This window comes from Mus musculus, chromosome 6, assembly GCF_000001635.26.
Source record: "Mus musculus strain C57BL/6J chromosome 6, GRCm38.p6 C57BL/6J".
Taxonomy (NCBI): domain Eukaryota; kingdom Metazoa; phylum Chordata; class Mammalia; order Rodentia; family Muridae; genus Mus; species Mus musculus.
In genome coordinates this window covers 54,923,308-54,949,157 of record NC_000072.6, presented here as the reverse complement: position 1 = coordinate 54,949,157, position 25,850 = coordinate 54,923,308, and the positions used below count along the sequence as shown (strand labels likewise).

General features: G+C 49.4%; 1 protein-coding gene across 4 annotated transcripts in view; it reads left to right on the top strand.

Annotated features, from left to right (window-relative positions):
• The window catches only part of Nod1 (nucleotide-binding oligomerization domain containing 1), a 48,733-nt gene extending 23,517 nt beyond the window's left edge, over positions 1–25,216 (top strand). For 2 of the 4 annotated variants that reach the window (NM_172729.3, NM_001171007.1), the window contains exons 3-12: positions 1,035–1,209; positions 4,203–6,027; positions 9,771–9,854; positions 10,937–11,020; positions 11,721–11,804; positions 14,680–14,763; positions 15,515–15,598; positions 18,899–18,982; positions 21,040–21,123; positions 24,149–25,216. In NM_172729.3, the coding sequence (NP_766317.1) occupies positions 1,035–1,209; positions 4,203–6,027; positions 9,771–9,854; positions 10,937–11,020; positions 11,721–11,804; positions 14,680–14,763; positions 15,515–15,598; positions 18,899–18,982; positions 21,040–21,123; positions 24,149–24,221 (2,661 nt within the window). In that variant the 3' untranslated portion in view covers positions 24,222–25,216. Of the gene's footprint in view, positions 1–1,034; positions 1,210–4,202; positions 6,028–9,770; positions 9,855–10,936; positions 11,025–11,720; positions 11,805–14,679; positions 14,764–15,514; positions 15,599–18,898; positions 18,983–21,039; positions 21,124–24,148 lie in introns of all 4 variants that reach the window. The other 2 variants (XR_377400.4, XM_006505278.4) reach the window with 2 other exon arrangements.
• Positions 25,217–25,850: the final 634 nt, after the last annotated feature.

The window sequence follows — 25,850 nt, the reverse complement described above, 5'->3', positions numbered from 1 at the left end:
CCATTCACACTGAGGTCTCGGTAGAATCCTAAATGCCCAAATGTTTAGCTTCCTGCCCAAACAGTTTACTCCTGTCAGAGGCTGGAGCAAGCCCTACCAGTTCAGCATTTCCTGCTGTGGGTATTGATCCGCAGTTCACCTTATAAGTGTGTCCTAAATGAGTAGGGGATACAGAGCGCCACACTCAGTGCCTCGACACCCCAAGGGCACAGAGGCAAAGACTCAGGGTAGCCACCCACAAAGTGCGATTTAGAAGTGACTTCCTCCCAAGGTGGGGCCCCATTGAAGACTTTCCCACGCCATGAAGTAGGAAGTAGAGCAATTCTTAGTTCCCTAAGCTTGAGGGTATCTTCTGAAAAATCTAACAGAGGCCTGGAAGTCCCTGGATAGAGGAATGAAGAGTTTATTTGAGAAGAAACAGGAAGAGATAGGAAGGAAGTGCCAGTATGCTGTGGGCTTCCCTTATGATCCCCACTCCTTTTTTGCTTTTTTGAGACAGGATCCTGTCTATAGTCTATGTTGGTTTGAGACTATGATCCTCTTATCTCAAGATTCTCCCAAGTGCTAGGATTATAGGTGTGTGCCTCTAAATACAGGTCCTGATTGTTTTGCCTATATTTTAAATTAAAAGGCCATTTTGAGCATGTGATTTGACGGGAGTCCTGTTACCCTCCTGCGGGGTAGCCCAGCTATGCTACTTCCTTGTGTCTCTGAGGAGACTACCTCCTTAGCACGCTTGTTCTGGGATGTCAGTGACGTGAGATTAGCAGGGAAAGGCAGAGAAAAGACCACAGCTGGAGGGCTCTGTGTCTGATCTGTTCTCAGGCTCACAGATTCCTCCTGGCTTCTTATTGCCATGGGGCTGAGATCTTGCTAAAGAGGCCCATTTTACAGATTCCATGTTGACTCTTACACTGGGTATGGAGGTGGCCAGGCTACTGCTACAATTCTAGTAGCTGGGTGCACCAGGATCCTTTTGACAGGAAGGTGTCCTTCACACCAGCGTATGCTCTTAATGCGTGTGTTGTCTGTAGGTCCGAAAGATCCTTGACCTGGTGCAGAGCAAAGGCGAGGAGGTGTCTGAGTTCTTCCTCTACGTGCTGCAGCAGCTGGAGGATGCTTACGTGGACCTCAGGCTGTGGCTCTCAGAAATTGGCTTCTCCCCTTCCCAGCTCATTCGGACCAAAACTATCGTCAATACTGACCCAGGTAGGAGTCATCGCGGCGGGACTACAAGCTGGAGTACAGGGCCAGGCACTGGAAATGCTGTGGGCATAAACGTGTAGCCAACCAGCAAGGGCAGGCACCCTGGTGGCTTTAGGCTCTACCTCACCCAGCAACACCCCAGTGTTCCTTCCATTTTGGAAAGAAGAGATGGTCCCTGACATCAGAGCACAGACTAGGTGCTTGCAACTGAACCAAACATGTGGAGCGACTCTGTCTGTTCCCTTTTTCTTGCTTTGGTTTTAGGGATGGAACACTTGGCCTTAGGCATGCTGGGCCAGTGCCTTACCATTGGTTTACATCCCCAGCCCTCTTCTTGTAGCTTGTTCTGGGCCCCCACAAATTATGGAAACAGCCTTTGTTCTGAGTGCTTGCTCACTGCCTCTTCTGACTCGGAGATAGCAGTTTTGACACTGTGGGCTTTGTTTGTTTGTTTTTTCAGTGTGTTCTGGGAAGGCTAAGATGCCACTCAGTGGTAATGTATTTGCCTAGCATGCATAGCTCTGAGCTCAACCTTCAAGACACAAATAATAATAATAAAAAGAAATATACCTTTCCAGAAACAAAACTGCCAGGTTTGATTCTAGGTAAAGTTCTTTGGTCACTCAGGAGCCAGTCCATGTTTTCAAAGTGCTATAGATTTCATTCATTGACCACTTAGCTCCATAGTTTTTAGTGATGCACCCAACACATGCTGAAGCACTGTGCTGGATACTGAGGGTGCAGTGATGCCCAGGCATAAAATGAGCTGTCTTCCAGGAGTTCAGAGTCTATGGCAAGGTGACCAGGGCAGCAGCAGCAGCGAAAGGTACAACTGATGGGGGCAGAGTCTGCTCTGGGACAGGATGATCTGTTCTAACTTTGTGACACCTATTGACATCTACCAGGAACAAGGGCCCCCCCCACCGGACCCCCCACTCCAATTTTAGACCCCAGTTTGACCTGGGGTTCTAGTCACTTTACAACTCCATGACAAAATGTCTAGAAAAGCAACCTCAAGAAGAAAAGCTCTGTTTTAGTGTCTCAGTCCACGGTTGCTTGGCTCCTTTGTCATTGGGCCTAAGTGGGGCTGAAGCATTATGGTGGACGAACATGGCAGAGAACTGCTGCTCTCTGACAGCAGTGACAGACAGCAAGGAGCCAGGGACAAGATACAGTGACCTGCCTCTTCCCATTAACCCCACCTCCTAGTTTCTGCCACTTCCCTACAATTTCATAAGATTATGAAACTGTCAGTGGATTCATTTTGGTGAGGTCACAGCCTTAAAGATTCATCACCTACCCAAAGCCCAATGTCTGGCCCTGTTATTGGCCTTCATAGGCCATGTCAGATTCAAGACGTTACACTTGGAAACAAAAATAACCTTCCCAGAGAGTGAATGTTTACAGAGAATAAAGCCAAGCAGCAGTGCCAAGGCTGAGTTTGCTCCTGTAGCCCAAGGTGCCAGGTGTCCTTAGGCAGCCTCTTGCTCACATTATTCTTTTCCAGCCTGCCTGCCTGCCTCATTTCCTGTGTGTGTGTGTGTGTGTGTGTGTGTGTGTGTGTGTGTGTGTGTGTACACATTTATTCCACGCTGAGTGGTTCTCTCAAGGACTTCTCTTTTGGTTCCTTCAGCCATGACTAGCATGTAGAGAGTAATTTATTCTACATAATAGAATCATATTGCAAGATTTCACATCAATGAATGTCCAGAAAAAGCACATTTATAAAGAGGAGAAGCCCACTGGCAGTTGTCAGTGTCTGGAGTTGGGACAGAACAGAGGCTGGCTACAAATCAGCTCCAAACACTTTAGGAAGATGATAGAAATTTCTAGAATGAACTATAGTTGCACTTATTAAACTCTAAATTTACTAAAACTTAAATGAGTATATTATGTGATTAGTAAAATTTCTCCAATATAAATTATTATGAGTTAGACCCAAGTAAGCTATAAATAACGTACAATTAACTTTAAACTTCTTTTTTTAAAAAATGAGGATTTGTGTTTTGGGAGCAGGATCTACCAGTATAAGCCCATGCTGGTCTTGAACTCTTGATCTTCCTGCCTCAGACTCCTAAGTAGAGATTACAAAGGTGGGCCACCATAACCATCCCTCTTTACAAATTTTGAACAGTTGGACTAAATTGATGGGGTGAATCCAGGAGTGTGCATATGAGTATCTGGATTTTTGTTAATTGGATAATTTAAATTCAATAACTATTTTAAAGGACCGTGTAGAACACTCTTTTGTTTGGCATAAGCCCCATTTTTTGGTCATTCAGGTTCGATGGGAGCATAGACATCGTGGAGCATACTGTGGCATCTCTGCCTCTTGGGGCAGGTTGGGGCTCACCCTTGGGGCTTACACAGAGCATCTGTGCCCCAAGGTGCTCACCCTGGGAGCCAGCGGTTGCACTGTGTTAGCTCTGCATGTTTGATGTGATGTTTGAGGCTAGGCACAGCTCCTTTGCAAGTCAGATTAATGCCCAGCCTTGTATTTTTATAACCAAACATTTTGACGTGCAGTTCTGTCGGACCCTTATTCAAGAACAGTATTACAAAGCAAAGAACGGCTGGGGTAACTTCCCCCCATACAAGACTCTCAGTGCAGACTTACTATTCTAACAGGACTGTGGACTGGGATGGGGCAGCAAAGCCTGGCCCTCAAGTGTGAGTGGCTTCTGTCTCTAGGGTTCAATGACAACATTGTGCAGAGGAACAAGGGAGGCCTGTCTCAGATACTTGACCTGGAGGGGCCTGCAGCCCTGCTGCTGGCTAAACCTAAAGTCAAGCAGAGGGAGGGAAGGCCTGACCCTCAAGTTCTGGGACACTGGCTCTTTGAGGCCTTGGGGGCTCCTGTTAGAGTAATTGATCTGGCTCAGAGTCTGGGCTGTTTGTTTGCTTATGTGCTTGCCTCTGTTCCATGCTGCTCTGTTTAACGCATCTACTCCCTGTCCCCTCACCTGGTTGCTGGGAAACACTCCTCCCCACTCCAGTAAGCAGGTATACCCAACAGCTGCGACACCAACTGGGCCGCGACTCCAAGTTCATGCTGTGCTACGCCCAGAAGGAGGACCTGCTGCTGGAGGAGACCTATATGGACACACTCATGGAGCTGGTAGGCTTCAACAATGAAAACCTGGGCAGCCTAGGAGGCCTGGATTGCCTGCTGGACCACAGTACGGGCGTCCTCAACGAGCATGGCGAGACTGTCTTCGTGTTCGGGGACGCGGGAGTGGGCAAGTCCATGCTGCTGCAGAGGTTGCAGAGCCTCTGGGCGTCAGGCAGGTTGACCTCCACAGCCAAATTCTTCTTCCACTTCCGCTGCCGCATGTTCAGCTGCTTCAAGGAGAGCGACATGCTGAGTCTGCAGGACCTGCTCTTCAAGCATTTCTGCTACCCGGAGCAGGACCCCGAGGAGGTGTTCTCCTTCTTGCTGCGCTTTCCCCACACAGCGCTCTTCACTTTTGACGGCCTGGATGAGCTGCACTCAGACTTCGACCTGAGCCGCGTGCCGGATAGCTGCTGCCCCTGGGAGCCGGCTCACCCTCTGGTCCTGCTGGCTAACCTCCTAAGTGGGAGGCTGCTCAAGGGTGCCGGCAAATTGCTCACTGCTCGCACAGGCGTGGAGGTCCCCCGCCAGCTCCTGCGCAAAAAGGTGCTGCTCCGGGGCTTCTCCCCAAGTCACCTGCGCGCCTATGCCCGCCGGATGTTCCCCGAGCGCACAGCGCAGGAGCATCTGCTGCAGCAGCTGGATGCCAACCCCAACCTCTGCAGCCTGTGCGGGGTGCCGCTCTTCTGTTGGATCATCTTCCGTTGTTTCCAGCACTTCCAGACGGTCTTCGAGGGCTCCTCTTCACAGTTGCCGGACTGTGCTGTGACCCTGACCGATGTCTTTCTGCTGGTCACTGAGGTGCATCTGAACAGGCCGCAGCCCAGCAGCCTGGTGCAGCGCAACACGCGCAGCCCGGCGGAAACCCTACGTGCAGGCTGGCGCACGCTGCATGCGCTGGGAGAGGTGGCTCACCGAGGCACCGACAAGAGCCTCTTTGTGTTTGGCCAGGAGGAGGTGCAGGCGTCGAAGCTGCAGGAAGGAGATCTGCAGCTGGGCTTCCTGCGGGCTTTGCCCGATGTGGGCCCTGAGCAGGGCCAGTCTTACGAATTTTTCCACCTTACGCTCCAGGCCTTCTTCACCGCCTTCTTCCTGGTAGCAGATGACAAAGTGAGCACCCGGGAGTTGCTGAGGTTCTTTCGAGAATGGACGTCTCCTGGAGAGGCAACAAGCTCGTCCTGCCATTCTTCCTTCTTCTCCTTCCAGTGCCTGGGCGGCAGAAGCCGGTTGGGCCCTGATCCTTTCAGGAACAAAGATCACTTCCAGTTCACCAACCTCTTCCTGTGCGGGCTACTGGCCAAAGCCCGACAGAAACTCCTTCGGCAGCTGGTGCCCAAGGCTATCCTGAGGAGGAAGCGCAAGGCCCTGTGGGCTCACCTGTTTGCTAGCCTGCGCTCCTACTTGAAGAGCCTACCTCGGGTCCAGTCTGGAGGCTTTAACCAGGTGCATGCCATGCCCACATTCCTGTGGATGCTGCGCTGCATCTATGAGACGCAGAGCCAGAAGGTGGGGCGCCTCGCCGCCAGGGGCATCAGTGCGGACTACCTCAAGCTGGCCTTTTGCAACGCTTGCTCTGCGGACTGCAGCGCCCTGTCCTTCGTCCTGCATCACTTCCACAGGCAGCTGGCCCTAGACCTGGACAACAACAACCTCAATGACTATGGCGTGCAGGAGCTGCAGCCTTGCTTTAGCCGTCTCACGGTTATCAGGTGAGGCTGAAGGGCTTGGGGCCATATGACTAGTAACCTGGTTTAAGATTCTTGGTCTGTCCATTACACAAGGGCTCAACCCTTCTGTCTGAGAATGGGTAGGGGAGGCAAGGAGGAAAGCGAGCCAGGTAACCAGATCAGATCCAGCTGGGTATCCTGTAACCAACTGCAATTTCAGGAAGCTCAAGGGAGAGTCCTAGCATGGCCAATCTAACAGCCACACAAAAATATTATAAGAGTGTGCTTTTGTTTTAATCCCAGGAGCAGGGATGTGGGGCTGTGTTGGACTCTGTAGCCGCTGACTATGGTTTGCCTTGTACTCTAACGGAGGCATGATTTTGCCAGCTGCAGATAGTTTCTGCAGTTGTATGACGTTTGGAACTCCAGGAACTTTTCAGAGGGTATATAAATGCTAAAGCCCCAAAAGAGTTAGTGGTTTTAGTGGTTTCTGGTCATTCAGATGGGATTGGTTGGGGTCTGTTTGCCATGCTCAAAGAAGAAAAGAAGAAATTAGATTCTCTCTCTCTCTCTCTCTCTCTCTCTCTCTCTCTTCCATCCTTCTTTCTCTCCTTTCTAGTGGCAGGAGGTAAAACAGGGTGTGGATAAAGGGTGGGAAAAAGAAGAACCCACAAAGTAGCAAAGACCAGCAACATTCCCTGTAGAGGCAGGGGCTGCTATTGCCTTGGAACGATATTGCCCATTTAGGCAAATAGGAAGCAGAGACAGAAAAGTTAAGGAATTGCTCCAGGCCCCACAGCTGAGACGTGGTGGGGCCAGAAGGGGAAGAGCTGCCCTTGAAGATGAGCTTGAGGCTCAGAAAGAGCAGAGTCTTGCCTTTGGCTCCTGGTATCTGGTGTGGCCCCAGGGAAGGCAGACTATGAACTAATCGGCCTTGCTTCTCCTGAGAAAGGCAGCCCATACCTGCTGTCTTCACATAACCTGCTGTCTTCGGGTGATTTTCCTGCTTGATAGTAGAAATGAGAGGCTACTCTGCTTCTCCTGCTAACATTACCTGCAGGAAACAAACAAAGTCTCTGCAGGGACTTCGGTCTGCCAGAGTTTGGCTCATGCAGTTCTGTAGAATAGTGGAGTTTTGGAGCTCATTCTTAGGCCTGGGAACTAGGTGAAAACCGTGTGGGGACTCGGTGTGTATGAAGCTGAAGACAGAAGGCAGCCTAGAACCGAAGACTTCTGTAAGAAGGAGCTCAGGAGCAGAGTGGGATCCTGCCCTCTCTGGCCATTCTCCACACCCACAGAGGAAAGAACAGCTTATAGGAAAGCAGGGCTTATATTATGGTTGACCTCACAGAAGCACTTTGAGTCCCTTGAAGACATCAGGTAGGATTAATTGTAGTAAAGAGGTTGAGAAAACATCAACTCTTGGTGGCTTACATATATCTTATTTCTCTCTGGAGCAAAGTCTAGGAATATGTGATTAAAAGCTGATATGTTGTCTCTCTGATTCAAACCCAAAATCCAGCTCTCTTTTGCCTTACTACCTGGCTTCTATATCCTGACCCAATATGGCTACGCAAGATGGTCACTCCAGCCAACTACTTAGTATTGTAGCCAGATGGAATCACAAAAGGGACATGTCTTGTTTTTAATTTTTTTCTTCAGTATTGGAGTTTGAACTGGAGGCACCATACATACCACACAAGCACTTACCATTGAGCCACACTCGTAAAAAGCTATTGTCAATGAAACTGAAGGGACACTAGCCAGCACGCGCATGGATCTGTCGGACTTCGCTCTTCTTCCCCATTCCCTCTGCCTTGCTAAAAACAATTGAATGGCATTGCTAAAGCTAACCCCAGCATCTGTTCCCTTATTTGGATACTTCCTCCTCCTGAGACTGACCACCGAAGTCCAACTATCAGAGAGTATTGAAGTCCTGCAATCAAAAGCCCCCTTTTTGGCTCACCCAATAAACATGCCCAGTTAATATTAAACACCTCATCCTAACACAGGGTTTCCCCTTCTACCTTTATAAACTGCCATTCTCCTTTGTACTGCATCTGTCTTCTCCTTATCCAGAGGCAGTCCTTTGTCCCTATGGGGACAAGTACCCTTCCCCCCCACCCCTTTGCTCCTTTACCCTTCTCCCTCATACACTATCTCCTGTCTTTGTCTCTTATTCCTGCCCTCTGTCCCCTCTGGAGCAAAGAAATCGCCTTTGTGCTTAGAACTTGCTCTTGGGGGTCCTGAGCTGATACCATTTCTTACAGGTATGGTGGAGGAGAAGGTTTATTGTAAATATGAGGGAGAGCATAGCCCGAGGCAGACATCTGGGAGTGTCTGAGGCTAACAGGACCAGATCAAGCTGGGCCATGTGGGGAGATGGGGGAGGGGAGAGCCAGGAGATGGGAGACCAATAGTCTAAAAGAGCAGAAAGAGTGAAAATGAACTGGCATAGTCATGTCTGGATTATATAGGGAAGAGCAGCTGGGGGAAGGACAGCCCAATCCCTGGGCCGGACAGGTCAGGGCAGAGGGCAGGGTATGCTGGCAAGGAGCAGGTATGGACTGAGGGATGCTGGGAGAACCTGACAGCCAGGGTCTGCTCTGATATGTTAGACATCTCAGCCTTCTGTCCCCAGGTTTGAGACCTAAGGGCATAGCTGTGCTGTGGGCACCCTGGGCTTGCGCTGAGAGAGACCATACTCTTGGGGACAGGTTCTGAGAGGCTGCCCTTATCTTTTTGATGTGGCTTGATAATACATCTTTTTCTGTTCACTTTTTATTTGTCGTGGATGTCAGTTTGGGGTCCAGCTCAGCCGCAGCTTGTGCTAGTAAGGGTTTATTGGCGCGTAGCCACACCCTTTGTTTGCTTCTCCGGTTGTTTCTCTCAGTAGGGTTGAGCATTTTGCCAGTTGGTTTGAGTGTAGAAAGTCTGCTGCCCCCATCCTGTCCCCTCATGAGGGGTGTGGGTGGGGGGTCCTGCTCATACCTTGTCTCTCAGCTGCTTTCCCTCTTCATGGTCAGGGTAGCTTGTTACAGAGATCGCTTGGTGGGTGGGGGTGGGGAGAAAAAGGGAAATGGGCAAGGGGGCGAAGAGGAAGGTTCTCGGTAGCTCAGGGGCATATCAGCCTAGCATGCTGCAAGCCCTGGACTTATTGGACTCCCAATAAATACATACACTCATGTACATTTTGGTCATGAGAAGCTATTCTGCTGGTTCTGAGATAGGCTGGCCTTTGACCTATAGGGAAGCAGCCCCTGAGGCCCTGTTTTCCTGTTTGTCTTGTGGCCAGTGCCCAATCTGGCCCGCACAGGCAGCATTTGCACTGGGAGTCAGCTGGAGAGGGTTGCTGCCAAGACCCGCCCTTTCCCAGAAAGCTTCTGATTTCCCACCCAGAGCTGCTTCAAATGAGCAATCTCCGTAGGCAGCAGGATGCTCGACCTTCTCCTGCATTGGAGCTGGGTCAGTTCTAGTGGGGACTGTGCTGTCCTGTATTTTGCAAGTTATCTCATGCCCTGACCCCACTCCTAAAAGGCAAGGGTACCCTTAGTGGCAGTGATCTCTAAAGGTGGCCCCACACAGTTCAGACTTCATGCTCCCCACTGTGTAGAGAGGATGGAGAAGCCACACCCAAAATGCAGGATGTTGGAGGTTGCTGGCTGCACATGCCCTTCTTGGTCTCCGTGACCCTTCTGTTTCAGGGCTGGGCTACAGTCTTGTTGCTGGTCCTGCCTATAGACATTTTTGGACTGAGTATGGCCATCTTCACTGTTGTGTTTTAGACTCAGCGTCAACCAGATCACCGACACGGGGGTGAAGGTGCTATGTGAGGAACTGACCAAGTATAAGATCGTGACGTTCCTGGGGTGAGTCTCGCTTGAGGATCCTGGGCCTGCTACCTGGTCATAGTTCTAAGCAGCAGAAGATTAGCAGGCATGTGGTCCACTGGAGACAGAAACCATGGCCAGTGCTGGCATCCTCCAGCCTCAGCCTCCACGTGCTGGGCTTACAGGCATGCGTCACCACATGTGTTCTGGGTTCTGTTTTAGGCTCAACCAGTATCTAGGTAGGATCTGAGCTCATCACAAACTCACGGAGCCCCAGCTTCCTTACTTTAACAGTTGAGACCCAATCCGGGCATGCTGGTTTGGAGGATATGAAGAGAAAGCATATCGGGATAGGTTTTGTAGAGGTTAAAATGCCTGTTTATACATTAGACTTGTCTACTTCAGATCTATTCCTAGGTCAAAAGCAAGGGGCATGTATGTTGAAAAGTAGTAATTCCGCCAGAGGGGTCCTAGCTAGTACCTTCTTCAAATACCTCAGAAAAGGGAGTGAATACTCAGAACCAAGTAGGGCTAAGTAAAGACCACACAGAGATCCAAGTCAGTTGCTAAATCAGTGACAAAGAGCTTTGGGTTTTGGCATTGAAGTGAAGGCAGGTGGCCCCATGGCTGCTGATTTTTCTGTCACTTCATACCCCTGGACCTCAGTCGTGGACCCTGGGGCATGAGGACACATAGTCAAAAGGTCCCATGCTCCGCTCTGTTACATATGATGGGGGACCGCAGAGAGGAGCCTTACTGCTTTACTGATCTTACATTTCAATCAGAATGGATAGGGAAAATAGTTTTGTAAAAAAAGACACAGGACATTACTCTTCAGAAAATGTAAATCGCCATCACCTGCATTTACCACATTGTGTGCCAGGGCTGTGCACGGTGGCATATTCTTCCTGTGACACAGGCTGGAGCCGTGTAAGGATTTAGTGCAGAAGGGAAGTCTGACTTTGGAGCCAGGCTGAGGCAGAGCCCAAACTCAGGGCTCTGTGAGTTCCCCCTTTAAACCTAGACAGTGGAAATCAGTAGGCGGCATGTACCCACTGTAGGAGAGAGTGTTCAAGCGACAGTGAAACTTATAAAGCCCCTGGCTGTGCTTTCTCTCCAAGTTTATACAACAACCAGATAACTGATATCGGAGCCAGGTATGTGGCCCAAATCCTGGATGAATGCAGAGGCCTCAAGCACCTTAAGTAAGTAAGTGGGGAAGGGGCGGGGACTCCTTAGAAATTGCTTTTCTCTACAGATACCCAGATCGCCTTTTCCATTACTACATGAACCAATGTTATCATAAAGAGGTTTCACCCTAAAGCCTCTGCCAGCCCCATGGCAATACTGGTCCAAACTGGCCAGGTGTGCTCATCCTGTGGAGGAATTATGACCCAGTGTGGGGCCTGGATTGTGAACCTGTTGGTGGGGAGTTAGCACTTTAATCTCCCTAACCATTGGCTAGGAAGAAGGGTTGTATCTATTGCCTTTTCTGGAATGTCAGAGAAAGATCCTCCTTCCCCAGGGAGCTTGATCCCTGGTACTGTCATAGATAAGCCCTTTCAGGATGACCATCCAGTCCTCCTGGTAATGGAAACACGCACCTTGGCCCTTGTCAATAAGTATGAGCATCCCCCATCACTGAAGTGAGTGATGGTCTTGGGGTCACTTAGAGAACCCCAGGAAAGGCTCCAGTGGTTGACCACCAGCAGAGATCATGAGCAATCTCCTTGGGTGACTGGTCCCAGGCTGTGGGTCCCTCCCTGAGAGAAGACCCCAGGCATAGATATATGAGTACCAAGAGCAAGATCACACTGGCATCAAGACATGGTGGGCTCAGTGCTGGGAAGATGGCCTGGGTGGAGTTCCGATACAGAGCCTAACCGTGCATCCTTCTCTCTGCAGACTAGGGAAAAACAGAATAACAAGTGAGGGCGGGAAGTGTGTGGCTTTGGCTGTGAAGAACAGCACCTCCATCGTTGATGTTGGGTGAGTAGAAGGGACCTCCCACACACATGGGTGCACACAGCCTGCCAGCTCTGGACACCGGTGAGCCAGAAGGACCCAGGGGTCAGCAGCACAGACACCCTGGTGACTAGTGCATAAAAAATAGGTGGGAAGTCCCAGAGACAGTGACACTCAAGAGCTACACAAACTTTTAATTACCCATTTGGAAGTCAGTGTCTTCGTGACTGGGACTGGAAGGAGCCATCCTAGCTCTGTGAATTCACCGCTGCCAGCAGATGGTCTTGGTTTTGAGACTGTATTATCCTTTGGGTAGCTTTTTTTTTTAAATATTAAATTTATGGTAAAAGGCACAACTATAAAGTCAGCCACCTTCACCACATTGTGCAGTTCAGTGGTATTGATTCATATATGTAAGACAGCCCTAAGACTATACCTTCCAAAGTGCTTCTTGGCTCTGGAACTGGCTTGCTATCTATTTCTAGGCATCCAAATTTGAAGTGAGTACATTACAGTTAGTTAGTTAGCTTAGTGATGGCTTGTTTCACTTAATGTGACACCCCATGGGTCATTCTGCCTCCAGGGTCATTCCTGTTATCACGTGTGGGAGTTTCTTTCCTTTCAGGCTGACTGTTCTCTGGATATTTGCTCATTGGCTTGCTTGTCACTAGGCATGTGGGTTGTGAACACTGGTGACAGGCTCAGGAGCACAGGCATATCTGCTAGATCCTGTTTGCACTCTCTGTGGTTAACCAGCCCCCCACCGGGGTTACAGTAGAATGTTTAGTCTATTTTTGATTTCTCTTTTCTCCATTATATATTTTTTTAATTTAAAGTTGTATTTTGTGGATATGGATCTTCTGACTGCATGTATGTTTGTGTACCGCCTGGTGCCACGGAGACCAAAGAGAACACCTGAGACCCTGGAACTTCAGTTCTAGATGACCATAAACTGTCATATGGGTGTGGAAATCAAACCCTTGTCCTTCCACCGTTGGAACCAGCTCTGTCCCCTCTGTGTGATTTCTTGGAGGCCCTCATATGTTTCTCATGGCAGTGCCTCAGTTTACACTCCTGCCAGTGGAGCACGTGGGCTCCATTTCACTCACCTCTTTGCCGGCACTTGTTATTTTTTATTTTTCTGTCTTAACTGTAGCCATCTTGCTGACAGGAGTGGTATCTCCTTGTGGTTAAGAAACTCCTATGGCGTGGTAATTTTTCCTAGATTGTGAAAAGAACATAGGTGGGTTTCTCGAGAAACTATATGGTTTTACGCTGGATATGGTTGTACATGCCCAGAATCTTAGACTCTGGAGGGTGAAGGCAAGAAGGTTACAAATTAGTACCAGCCTCAGCTATATATCAGGTTCAAGGCTAGCCTGAGAGAGAGAGAGAGAGAGAGAGAGAGAGAGAGAGAGCAAGAGCTCATTGTCATTGGTATTTGAAACCATGTAAACTCTACCATCTCCCTCTTCTATTATTTTTACATAACAGAAGTCAACCACGTGGACAGATTTTATCTTCATTTTTTCCCACTTAGTTTCACATCATAAATATTCTGACACTTTACTTAAAAACTATGCCACTCAATTGTATTGTGCATGCCTTCCCCCCCCTCCCCCCCAGCTGAAAACAGGAACCTGTAGCCCATACCTGAAAGCAGCCTGTTGGCTCTTCATGAAGGGCAGGAGCTGTTTCGAGAGGGCAGACTGGGGAGCTTATCCTGTTCCCTGGGACAGAGCCTCTCTTCCTGATGGAAACAGCCAGCCCTTCCAGGCCAGGCACTGTTCTAAGGGCTGCCATCTATGGTATCACACAACCTCTCTCAATGCTCTGCAAAGGCTGCCCTTGTTATCCCGTTTGACGGAGGATTTCAGAAACTGGGGCTGAAGACATTTAAATGCTTACCCGAGGTTGCACAGGCAGTATAGGTGTCTGTCTTTGTTTACTTTTTTTAATGGCCTTAGTGATAAACACTAAGGCCAGAATCAGCTAGAGGACCGAAGGGTTTGTTTGGCTTAACATTTTCCCCGTCACAGCCTATCATTGAGGAAAGTCAGGGCAGGAACTCAAGCAGGAACCTGGAGGCAGGACCTGAAGCAGAGACCACAGAGGCTTGCTACTTACTGGCTAGCTTCTGGGGCTCACTCCGGCCTGCCTTCTTACATACCTCAAGAACACACCCTACAGAGTTTCCTATAGGTCCATCTGATGAAGGCGGGTTCTCCAGCCTTACAGAGTTTCCTATAGGTCCATCTGATGGAGGCGGGTTCTCCACTGAGATTTCTCTTCCCAGAGGCAGAGCTCGATGTGAGACTTTCACTAGGCAGATTGTTTATTTTGCCCTCTGAGAGGTCTGCCTGGCCAGGGAGATCAGCTTCAGTGTTCTAATTATCCACCGAGACTGAAGTGGAACTCAGGCCCTGGTTGGCAACATTCTTGCCACATACAAGTAAGGTTGCTGGTGAGGTTTCAGCCACAGCTCCAGTTCTTGGCTTCCTGGGAGGCCAAAATCATCTCCAGTGGCCATCCGTTTGCTACCTCAGTTGATCCAGGGTGAACATCTAACTCCTGTGCACAGCTCTTCAGAGTGGCCTGGGATTTTCTTTCTAGGGCAGTTGCTGGCTGAGTGTCTCCCACTGGAGCCTTCTCAAAGTTCAGAGAGGCTGGTCTCGAGCTGCGAGCTGCGCAACCTGCTGATCTGCCTCTCTGGACTTAAGGCTGTTGCTGTTTTCACAGCTCTCTGTAACTGTAGCCCAGGGCTGGCTTCTTAGGCAGCTGCAGGCTGGGCCTGAGGTAACTGCTCTGGGAGTTGCCTATTGAGAATGAACCAAGAGGGCAGCTGTCATCAGCTGGAGGTGTGGCCGCGGAACAGTCCTTTTCTTACCTCTGCTTTCAGGATGTGGGGTAATCAGATTGGAGACGAAGGGGCAAAGGCCTTCGCAGAGGCATTGAAGGACCACCCCAGCCTGACCACTCTCAGGTAACGTGCCTTCTGAGATATGGGCTCCAGGGACCTGGGGAGGAACTGTTGGGAGGGGGTGCCTGTCTTTTCTACTAGGGCAACATTGATTGGCACTTGGCTTCTCTTGCTGAAGTTTTCCTCAGTGGGTGTGAGTTTTTGGTCAAGTGCATTATTCTTAAGTGCCCAGTGAACAACAGGATGACACGGGACACCTGAAGCCCCTCAGTTTCTCCATGTGGCACCCTTTGTAGGGGCAGAGGCTAGGAGCAATATTCAAGCCCAGATAAAACGGAAGGGACACTGGCAGGCAGGTTCCCGTTCCTTCCTCTTTCTCAAATGACTCTAGGACAGAGGGGGCCCTCCCTTCCTGTGAACAGCCATCCATTAGTGTCCTTGCCTGACCCCAGAGCCTTGGAGTCTTAGAGTCTTATAGGCTCTACCATGGAAAGGAGTCCAAGACTCCATGGGTTTCTGAAACTCTCAGATGGTCTGAGCAGCCCTGTGAATGCCCTCACACATACAAGCCTGGCACAGTCCTCTTTCAGAGCACCAGGATCCCTTGGCCGTCAGCTCAGATGCAAACCCTGGAGTTCTCCCTTTGTTTCTACAAGGTCTTTTCAGACCCTCAGGCTCCTGCTGTTGGGCCAAGCACCCCGCTTCCTGCCTGGTGCTGTGTGCAGACAGATACTTCCCAGGTGACTGAGTGTCGACGGCAAGGCCAACCATGGACAGGCCTGTAATAATCCGTCCCCTGTGTCTTCCTTTCTAGTCTTGCATTCAATGGCATCTCTCCGGAGGGAGGGAAGAGCCTTGCGCAGGCCCTGAAGCAGAACACCACACTGACAGTAATCTGGTAACATTTTGAGTCATTTTTGAGGGTTGGGTCTGGTCATTATTGCCGAGGTTGCACGGGTTATGAACTCAGAACTGAAAAGCACTTCTTTATTTAAAAGGTGAATTAAATCTCTCCCAGCTATTTCCACAAACCCGGGCCCACCACAGGGATGAAGCAGGCTTTGCCACCTACTCTCAGCTTAGCTGAAGGTGCCAGAAGTCCCCTCAAAACAGGCCCAGCTTTCACACGCCTGGCCCAAAGGCACCTCCCCTTCCTCCCCTCCCTCCTCCTTCCTCCCCTCCCTCCTCCTTCCTTCCCACCCTCCTCCTTTCTCCCCTCCCTCCCCTTCCCCACCTTCCTCCCCTCCCCTTGCACTGCTGTTCATCCGTGCAGCTGCCTCTTATCATTCCTCACATCAGGACTTGGCATCCATGCCCCAGATGGCTTGTCTCTAGAAACCTGGAATCCTCCCACTTAGTAAGTGGGTGTTACAGATATGGCTTTTGGGTACCCCCCCCATCTCTCTTATAGGCCATTTAACCCTTCACTTCCCACTATCTTTATTTGTGAGCAGGTTGAATTACCCTGCTGTGTACTCTTGCCTCCCCATACTCATGAGACCTTGCTAACGTAGTGTTAGTTACTTATTCTTTTGCTGGGACAAAAGACCTGAGAAAAGTAGCGGAAGGAGGAAAGGATTTATCTAGGCTCACGGTTTGAAGCTACTGTCCATGCCTCGTCCATGCCGCTAAGGATGGCATGGTAGCAGGAGCGTGAGACAGCTGTTCACACTGGGGGTTGCGGGGGAGCAGAGAGGTGAGCACTGATCCTCAGCTCACTTTCTCCTTAGCACGACGGTGCTCCAGCCCGTGGAAGGGTGGTGCTCCAGCCCGTGGAAGGGTGCCATCCGCATCCAGCATGGGGCTGCCTACCTCAGTTAACCCAATCTAGAAACTCCCCATATCATGCTCAGAGGTTGGTCTTCCCGGGGAGTCTAGATCCTGGCAAGTTGTCCATCAGTATAAACCATTACCCATACTTACTGAAAATCCCATGTTCTGCCCGGTGGAGTGGAGAACACCTGTAGCCCCAGTATCCAAAAGGCTGAGGCTGGGGGATTGCATGCTTAACACCATCCTGCTTTTCATAGTGAAAGCCTTACTCAAACAGTAACAACATGAAATCGTTTTTTGGATTTTGTTTTGTTTTGTTTTTTTGACAGTTTTGACATTGGATCTTCTGGTCAGTCAGTAGACTTTTTAAAAGTTATTTCCCTTCCAAAAAGTTAGTATTTTTAAATAACATATGCTTTGTAGGGGAAAATGTGCACATTCTATTTCTGCTTCTTAGAATTTTTCATGGTTTCCAGATAGTATTTTTCTCCTCTAATCTTTCTGTATGTATGAATGTATACAAAACAGAAGTACACTTGACTATTGGCTATATGCTAACACAGCTGTTCACTATGCACTGCGAATTTGATGTATCCATTCTTGTCAGGATGTCTCGCCTCCACATTGCTGATGTTTTGGCTGTTGCTTGGAGCTGGCCCGAACTGGAGGGTATATAAAAGCCTCCATGGCATCTGCCTGTTAGGTGCCAGGAGTACCTCAAATTGTGGTGGTCAAAAAGGTCTCCCTCAAAACATTGTTAAGTGCCCAGATCCACACCGGTTGGGGGCGGCTGCTCTGTATGAACAAGAATGTAGATTTCTTAATGCAGGCCATGGGTCCCTCTGCACTTCCACACATGCAGACTCATCACACCTGTGATGGTTTGCATATGCTGGGCCCAGGGAGTGCCACTATTAGAAGGTGTGGTCCTGCTGGAGTAGGTGTGTCACAGTGGGCCTGGGGTTTAAGACCCTTATCCTAGCTGCCTGGAAGTCAGTATCCCCACAGCAGCCTTCCGATGAGGATATAGAACTCTCAGCTCTGCCTGCACCATGCCTGCCTAAAATCTGCCATGCTCCCACCTTGATGATAATGGACTGAACCTCTGAGCCTGTAAGCTAGCCCCAATTAAATGTTGTCTTTATAAGAGTTGCTTTGGTCATGGTGTCTGTTCACAGCAGTAAAACCCTAAGACACTACTCATTCTGTATGTAGTATACTGTTGCTCTTCACACTTGCCCATGCTAAGACCAGACACAGTAAATCACTTGCCTGAGTTGTCTCTGCTAGTCAGTGATGTAAGGCCAGCAAGCTGGTGTCCAGAACACTCTAACACTGCCTCCTTCTTTGTCTATCTTACCGTCTCTAAGACAATACACCTTCGAATGGATGCCTGCTATTTTATCGGTCTTGTCTGTTGACGGGTACCTAAAATTGTTCGCATTTTGCATCCTGAGCACAAAACCCCTGAGTGTGTTGCAAAGTCTAAACCTTTGTTACACATCTTTTTCCTTTTCAGTACTGAGGTTCAAGCTCAGGGCTTTGGGCACGCTGGGTCATAGCTCTGACACTGTTCTCTATTTCCAGTTCTTGCATTCTTTTTTAAAATTTGAAATATACGGAGGCTGGCCTCAGACTCACGATCCTCCTACCTCTGAGTAGCTGGGGTTACCGTTACCACTTTTCTTAGCTTTAATGAACGTCTTGTACACATCAGGGTGACTTTCTAGTCCGATGGTTTTTATCTCAGAGGAAAAAGTACATTTAAGATTGGGATGGATGGGACCCAACTGCCCTGCAGAGGATGATTGTCTAAGCAGAGCTAATTCCTGTAATCTTATTCTTTCACCCATTGGAACAAGAGGATCCTCCTCTGTTGACGTCGGGGAGTTTCTGTGCACTTGTCCCATCAACTGCTGCATTTAGAGCATCTGAGAGGGTCCCTGAGCCTTGTCACAGAGTTCGTGTCCTTCACAGTGACCCCAGAGCACAGCCGAGCATGGCTCACCATGCAGGGCTTTTCCAGGTCTCTATCCTGAGCTGGGTAGTGTGCAGTTGATGCAGAGAGCTGATGGCATTCAGAGATCTAGGGCCGGAAGCTGACCTGGAGGCTGATCAGCAAGCCCTGGCCCCTTATATCTCGAGGGTGGGGATGGGGGGGGCTTGCATTCTATAATATCCAAGAGCTCTGTCTTGGTGGGGAACTCCGCTGCAGGTAGGAGGGCAGGAAATAAGGTCTCTGGGAAGGATTGCCTGGAGGCTAGAGCCCTTGTATGTGTTTATCAGCTGTGATGCAGGATTCAGAGTAGCCTGGGAGCCTGGCCCTCAGCATGTGGTGCTGGGCTGGAGGGAAGGCTCTAAAAGGTCTCACAATGAACTCACAAATATCTGTCCATCTCCTGACTCAACGTTTCCTTTCTTCCAGGCTGACCAAAAATGAACTTAATGATGAGTCTGCAGAGTGCTTCGCTGAGATGCTGAGAGTGAACCAGACGCTACGGCATTTATGGTAACTCATGGGCCCAGGTCCCAGACTCTACTGTCTGTACATAGTCTTGGTGATAGAATCTACATATCATAGCATCCAGCCATTGAAAGGTTAGAGGGTATTAGTGTCACAAAGCTGTATAGCTGTGACTGTCTAGGTCTAGACCATGTTTACTGCCCTTCCCCCAGGTTCTGTCCTGCCATCTCTGCCCTGGTGACACAATTCTGATTTTTGCCTCTGAGGTAGACATTTCATATAAATAGAACCATTCAACCTGGCCTTTCATTAGCACAGTTCCCAAGGTTAACCCATGCATGGCCGGAATGCATTGGTACTACCTTGCCCTTTAAAGCTACGTGGACTTCAGGGCATAGAGATAAGAGATTTTGTTCTTTGTCAGTTGACAGATCTTGGGCATTTCCTCTTCCTGTGCATTCTGGCTAGTGCTTCCATGAGCAATTCATGCACAGGTTTTTGCAGGAGCACATTTTCCTCTTCTTGGTGTATACATTTAGGCACGGAGTGGCTGGTAACACAGAGTGCCTGTTTAACTTTCTGAGGAAACTTTGCACAGCTTTCCAAAGTGGAAGCCACATCAGGAGGGCCAATTCTCCCCATTCTTCCCAAAATCTGGTTTTCTTTTTCTGAAATGGATCATTTATTGGTTTGTTTGGTTTCTTTTCTTTTTTTTTTTTTTTAAATATTTATTTATTTAATGTAAGTACACTGTAGTTGTCTTCAGATACTCCAGAAGAGGGCATCAGATTTCATTACGGATGGTTGTGAGCCACCATGTGGTTGCTGGGATTTGAACTCGGGACCTTTGGAAGAGCAGTCGGCGCTCTTAACCACTGAGCCATCTCACCAGCCCTGGTTTCTTTTCTTAAATGTAATTTATTTTTAACTTCACACATATATAAAATGTTCTTTGAGCAAAGTCTCAAGTATCCTCTCTTGTTCCTTGTCCTTCCAACAAATCTCTTTTTCCCAAGTCTTCCTACCGCCATGCTTGTGTGTGTGTGTGTGTGTGTGTGTGTGTGTGAGTGTGTGTGTGTGTGAGTGCATGCATGCACGTGTGTGTCCCATTGTAATTAATGATAGCTACTGACAAGAGCATGAACAGACGGTTTCGTATTTGAGTTGGGTACCGGTGGCTGCATCACTGAAGATGGCGGTAGCCTCCTGTACCTACAGCCTGGTGAAGAAGAGAGTCCATGATACAATGCAGACTCATCATCACCTCGGTCTGAATTTACATTGTGGTTGGCAGATGCATCGCTATAGATTTAGTTCCAAACTGCAGAGCAGGCTCCAGACGGCAGGCCAGGGCTTCAGGCTGCAGACCAGGGGTCCAGACGGCAGGCCAGGGCTTCAGGCTGCAGACCAGGGGTCCAGACTGCAGGCTAGGCGTCCAGGCAGTGTCTGCCTTTTCAGCCTTGCCTGTACGTTGCTTGGTTTGGTTCATGTCTCATCTGCAGCACACATCCCCTATCTGCTATCCTATTTATCAGTGCTGCACCACAGGTACCATGAGTGACAGCAGCAGAACCCTTTTCCCGCCTGCTCTTCTAGACGCTGGGAGGACCTGGCACCATCTTACAAGACTACTTGGTAGCTACTTTAAATTCTGAATTCAAATTCTAAAAACCTTAAATTCTTCCCTGCCTTTGCCTAACTACTTGGAAGGAGTGGCAGACAGCCTGTTCTTGGTGTTTAGATTGATGGTCTCCAATTCTTTTGGCTTGGGGATCCCTGCAATGAAGGACACACACACACACACACACACACACACACACACACACACACACACACAGAGAGAGAGAGAGAGAGAGAGAGAGAGAGAGAGAGAGCAGAGAGAAAGATCTGTTTAAAATTATGCTATGCATGAGCCTGGATATATCACACTCACTGTGTAAAAACAGAGGATTTCCTGGGGTGTTCAGTGTCCTCATGTGTCTGAGCCACTGTCAGTCAAGCGAGGAATAATTCTGGGGATCCTGTTCCCACCTAACCCTGACCCCGTGGATCCCAGGTTGGACCCAACCTTCTGTGTCAACACAGGTGCACTCTTCTTTCAGGCTGATCCAGAATCGCATCACAGCCAAGGGGACAGCGCAGCTGGCGAGGGCACTGCAGAAGAACACAGCCATAACAGAGATTTGGTAAGGCCACACCCTTGTCACAGCAGCCAGCTCCATAGCGTCTGACCAGGTGCCAATAACATCCTTCTGCTATCATGGAAGCCAATTCCTCTGCCTTCTTGCCTGTGAAGACACTGTGGTGACGGGCAGCAGTTACAGGAGGGAGCTCAGTGGCCCTGAGTGCTCTGGAAATGTGCCCTGGAACCTGGGCCTGGAGTGTCCCTTCCAGCGTGATGTGTAGAAGGGACAAAGCCAACTGTGGGTTCTTTGAGGCTTATGGAGTAGCCTCACCAGGAACCGGAGTCCCAGATTCAGGGGGTGGATGCCATTAACCCTTGTCTCCTGTGTCAGTGGAGAAAAGAGTTACAACACCCAAGACCTATTAAGATATAGTCCTCCCCAGTCTTGGCTCCTGAAAGGTGTGGCTTTGCCTTAGAAATGTCACTGGTCACACACTAGTCCAGGTGCTGCAGCCAGCATTGTTTTGAAGTGAAACAGGAAGGACAGAATCCCAGCAGTGGACAAACTGTCTCGCCCACCTTGCCTGAAGTGGGCATGTGTAAAAGTGTTTAGATGCTGGTTCTAGAACATAGTTCTAGATCCTTCCAAGTTGACAACTAATTAACTATTATGTAGAATCTATCCCTCTTACGGTCACAGTAAAACCTTTATGAACAAGACTGTTATAGAGAATAGAGCCCCATTCCAACAAGAGAGAACTGTCTGGTACCCAAAGGCGAAGCTTTCTGTGAGGGGGTCCTGATTGTAAGCTGATTGGGCCTACCTCTTGGTACTAGGCATTCCTGGTGCTGTGTCACTATCTTCCTTCCACTAAGTAACATGGGCTTGAATGCCACCCTTGGGCTGCTACTGAGAATCCAATGGTGAACACATGCGAACTGGCCTCATGGCCTCCCCCTGAGATGAGGGAGGAGCACATTAGGGCAGATAGTCGGCCAGGAGGAAGTGGGTTCAAGGCAGGCCTCCTGTCTTAGTCAGGGTTTTTATTCTTGCACAATACATCATGACCAAGAAGCAAGTTGGGGAGGAAAGGGTTTATTCAGCTTACACTTCCACACTGCTGTTCATCACCAAAGGAAGTCAGGACAGGAACATAGGACAGGAACTTGGAGGTAGGAGCTGATGCAGAGGCTATAAAAGAGTGCTGCTTACTGGCTGGCTTCCCCTGGCTTGCTCAGCTTGCTTTTTTATAGAACCCAGGACCAGCAGTCCAGGGATGGCACCACTCACAATGGGCTGAGCCCTCCCCTCTTGATCACTAATTGAGAAAATGCCTTACAGCTGGATCTCATGGAGGCATTTCCTCAAGGGAGGCTCCTTTCTCTGTGAGAACTCCAGCTGTGTCAAGTTGGCACACAAAACCAGCCAGTATGCCTCCTAAGGAAGAGACTTTAGACTAAGCCACCAAGGAAGATTGGGAGTTGGAAGGCTGGAGTGATCTGCAAGTGCTACCTGTTGGAGAAGGACCCATCCAGAGGCAGAGTTTGTCCAACAAGAACGACAAGCAGCCAGGCATGGTGGCATGTGTATTTAATCCTAGCACTCAGCTCTCTGGGAATTTGAGGCTAGCCTGAACTGGTGGAATCTCTGGGTGTGTCTATGAGGACATTTTGATTGAGTTAGCTGATGTGTAAAGACCCACCCTGAACATGAGTGGTAGCATCCCATGTGCTGGGGCCTCAGACTGAAAAAGAAAGGGGTGGGGGGTGGGGGTGGGGCAGCTCTGAGAGAGCAAGCACCAGTATTCATCTTGTACTGCTTCCTGACTGCAGATGCAATGTGACAAATTGTCCCATGCCCCTGTCGCCACACCTTTCCTGCCACTATACCCTCAAGCTGCGTGTTAAAATAAACCTTTCCTTCCTGAGCTGCCTTTGTCACAGCAACAAGGAAAGCAACGCACCCAGTTTCAAAGATGTCCACAGTTGATGTCCATAGGCTCAGGTGGTGTGGACCAGGAGGCTGAGGAGAGAGGCGGAGCATGAAAGAGCTCAGGGTCAGACCATGTATTTTGATCTTTATACTAAGCTCAGGGGAAGGGTAATGAAGGGTGTGAAGCAGAAAGGGGATGTGGTCAGGCCAGAGCGCATCTAACAGAGCAGTCAGTAACACTCCAGGAAGGATGCTGAGGCTGCAGAGGGTCAGAGTGTCAAGCCAGAGCTGCTTAGGAATCAAAACAGAACTCCAAGACAGCCGGACTAGCAGGATGGAAGCAGGCCTCGGGGACTCCAGCATGCTACCTGACACAGCTGGATGCAGGGAGGGACTATTCCCTGAGTGGGGGCCTGGGCTGCTGTGGCAACTTTGAAGTGTATGGTGACATCCAGAGAAAGGCCCCAATAGTGAGCTTGCCTAGCTGATGTGTCTGTGGCAAGATAAGAGGCCAGAAGCAAAGAGCCCAGGCAGATTCCAGCCTCCGGCCAGTACTGAGAATGAGGACATGAGAAAGCAGGCTAAGAACAAGTGCCCAGAGCTGGAGAGATGGCTCAGCGGGTAAGAGCACTGACTGCTTTTCCAGAGGTCCTGAGTTCAATTCCCAGTAACCACATGGTGGCTCACAACCATCTGTAATGGGCATTTGATGCCTTCTTCTGGTGTGTCTGAAGACAGCGACAGTGTACCTATATACATGAAATAAAGCAATAAATATTAAAAAAAAAAAAAAGAATAAGTGCCCAGAGACGGGAGAAAATCTAGAGCCTGTGATGTCCACCTGAGAGATGTCACGGTGCTTCAGGGAGAGAGATCAAAACAGCCTAATGCCTATGAAGGCTCCAAAGAAAGATGAGACCTGAAAATGTCATTAAACTTCAGCTTATAGAAGCTGCTTATAGAAGAGTCCAGTGAGACCCAGTAAATAAAGCAAGGACAGCTGGTATTAATATCAAAGCATACTTTGGATAGTGTGTGCTCCTTTATTTCAGGTTTGTATGACACACACAGTGCGTGAGGTCACTTATTGGAAATGGATGGATAATATTCCATAGCATTTTATATAAAATTTGCTTTTTCTCCTTCTCACCAGTCTCAATGGAAACTTGATTAAGCCCGAGGAGGCCAAAGTCTTCGAGAATGAGAAGAGAATCATCTGCTTCTGACGGACGCTCCTGGGCAGGATCTTTGTCCTAGGTTGCTCCTCAGTCACAGACAGCACTGTGCAGTCAGCAGGGTAGCAGGATGCTGTGCAGCGCCTGCAGCAAGGTGCCTGTCAGGAGCCCACACCTCCACAGTGCACACCGATGTCCCCTGCTCATGCTTGGACTGGTAGCACCCGCGCCGCGGCTGAGACCCTGCAGACGCAGGGAGTCTTAGGAACCATCGTCACCACTCAAAGCCAGCAGGGCATCTTCTGTACAAAGATCTCCCTGCATATCCACTAGACGGAAGCTGAAGGAACGCAACAGCAGAGGAGGCCAACAGACGCCTGGCTGAAGGCTCCGTGGGACCAACGGTGTCACCTTCAGAAAAGAGCTGGGAACTTGAGCAGAGCCGATGGTAACTTCTTGGGGAAAGAAGGCACCCAGTGACTGCATGGTTATTCTGAGTCCTCCTTCCTCTGCTTAGTCCCTCTCACTGTACAGGTCTGTTTCTTCCTCGCAGCTGTGGCTGCTGAAGTAGGTCCACTGTGGGGAGAGCTCATCACAGACTTTGGTTCGGTTCTGGATTCTCAGTGGTGGCAACCGAGAGTCAGACGATACCCTCTAGGTCAGTCTCAGAGGATCTCTATGCTGTGAGAGGGTTGAGGGCCCACCCAGAATTTTTTTTTTTTACCAGTTTTTACTGTGCCTGCCCCAGGAGGGAGAATTACTTCCCAGCCTCCACAGCAGCAGGCATGGCTTGCCTCAATGGTCCTGAGATCCCAACAAAACTCTCTCCCTTGCCTGTGAGCAGAAAGTATCTTCATGTCCTCAGAAGTTGGAGGGTGACTGGACACAGTTAAGACTCAGAGAGCCAGCTGATAGCTCAAAGCAAAGCATGGCACATACCCACCACCATACCATGGTGCGCATGGGATGGGACAGTTGGAATGTTGCAGATAACGTGTTCTTTTGCCAGTTCATTTGTTAATAAAATATTTAAAACGTTCACTGTTTCTAATGGCCAAGTCTGGGGTTTTCTGAAGGGACTCTGCTTGGAAAGCATGCCTTAAGCTCAGCCTGGCTCACCGCAGTGGGGATTTTGAGGTGTCATGCTATACAGAGGGCAGATAAACAGAAGCTAGAGGTGTCACCAACTTGATCCTTCACAGGTCCCACCAAGGGACAAGAAGGGTAGAGGTGGCCTCCAAGGCCACTCTACCTGGTCTCTGAATCCAAATGGGCTGCTCCTGATTCAGGACATACGGCTATATTGGGGCAGAGAATGCCCCATTTCACACTGTCACTAACACACAGTAGGTTCTTCAGGCCAGGTTTGCTACGGGGTGGAAGCCCATGATGAGAGGGACTGAGCCAATAGGGAAAGCAAGAGACAGTTCAGGGGATCCTCCAACTGCATCTGTTGGTCCCAGAGTCCAAGTGTAGCTTTGTGTGGCAGCTTGAAAGGATAGGAGCAGCTGAGGGCTTAGCGGAGGACATTAGGAAGAAACCTATAGGAGCACAAAGGTAGTTCCCCTAAAAGCACTATTGTAGGGGACCCCCACCTTCCACACTACAGGTCCCAGTATTCATCCAATAATCACTCTCAGGGGTGGCAAATTTCTTTCTAGCTGGATTGGGAAGAATCTA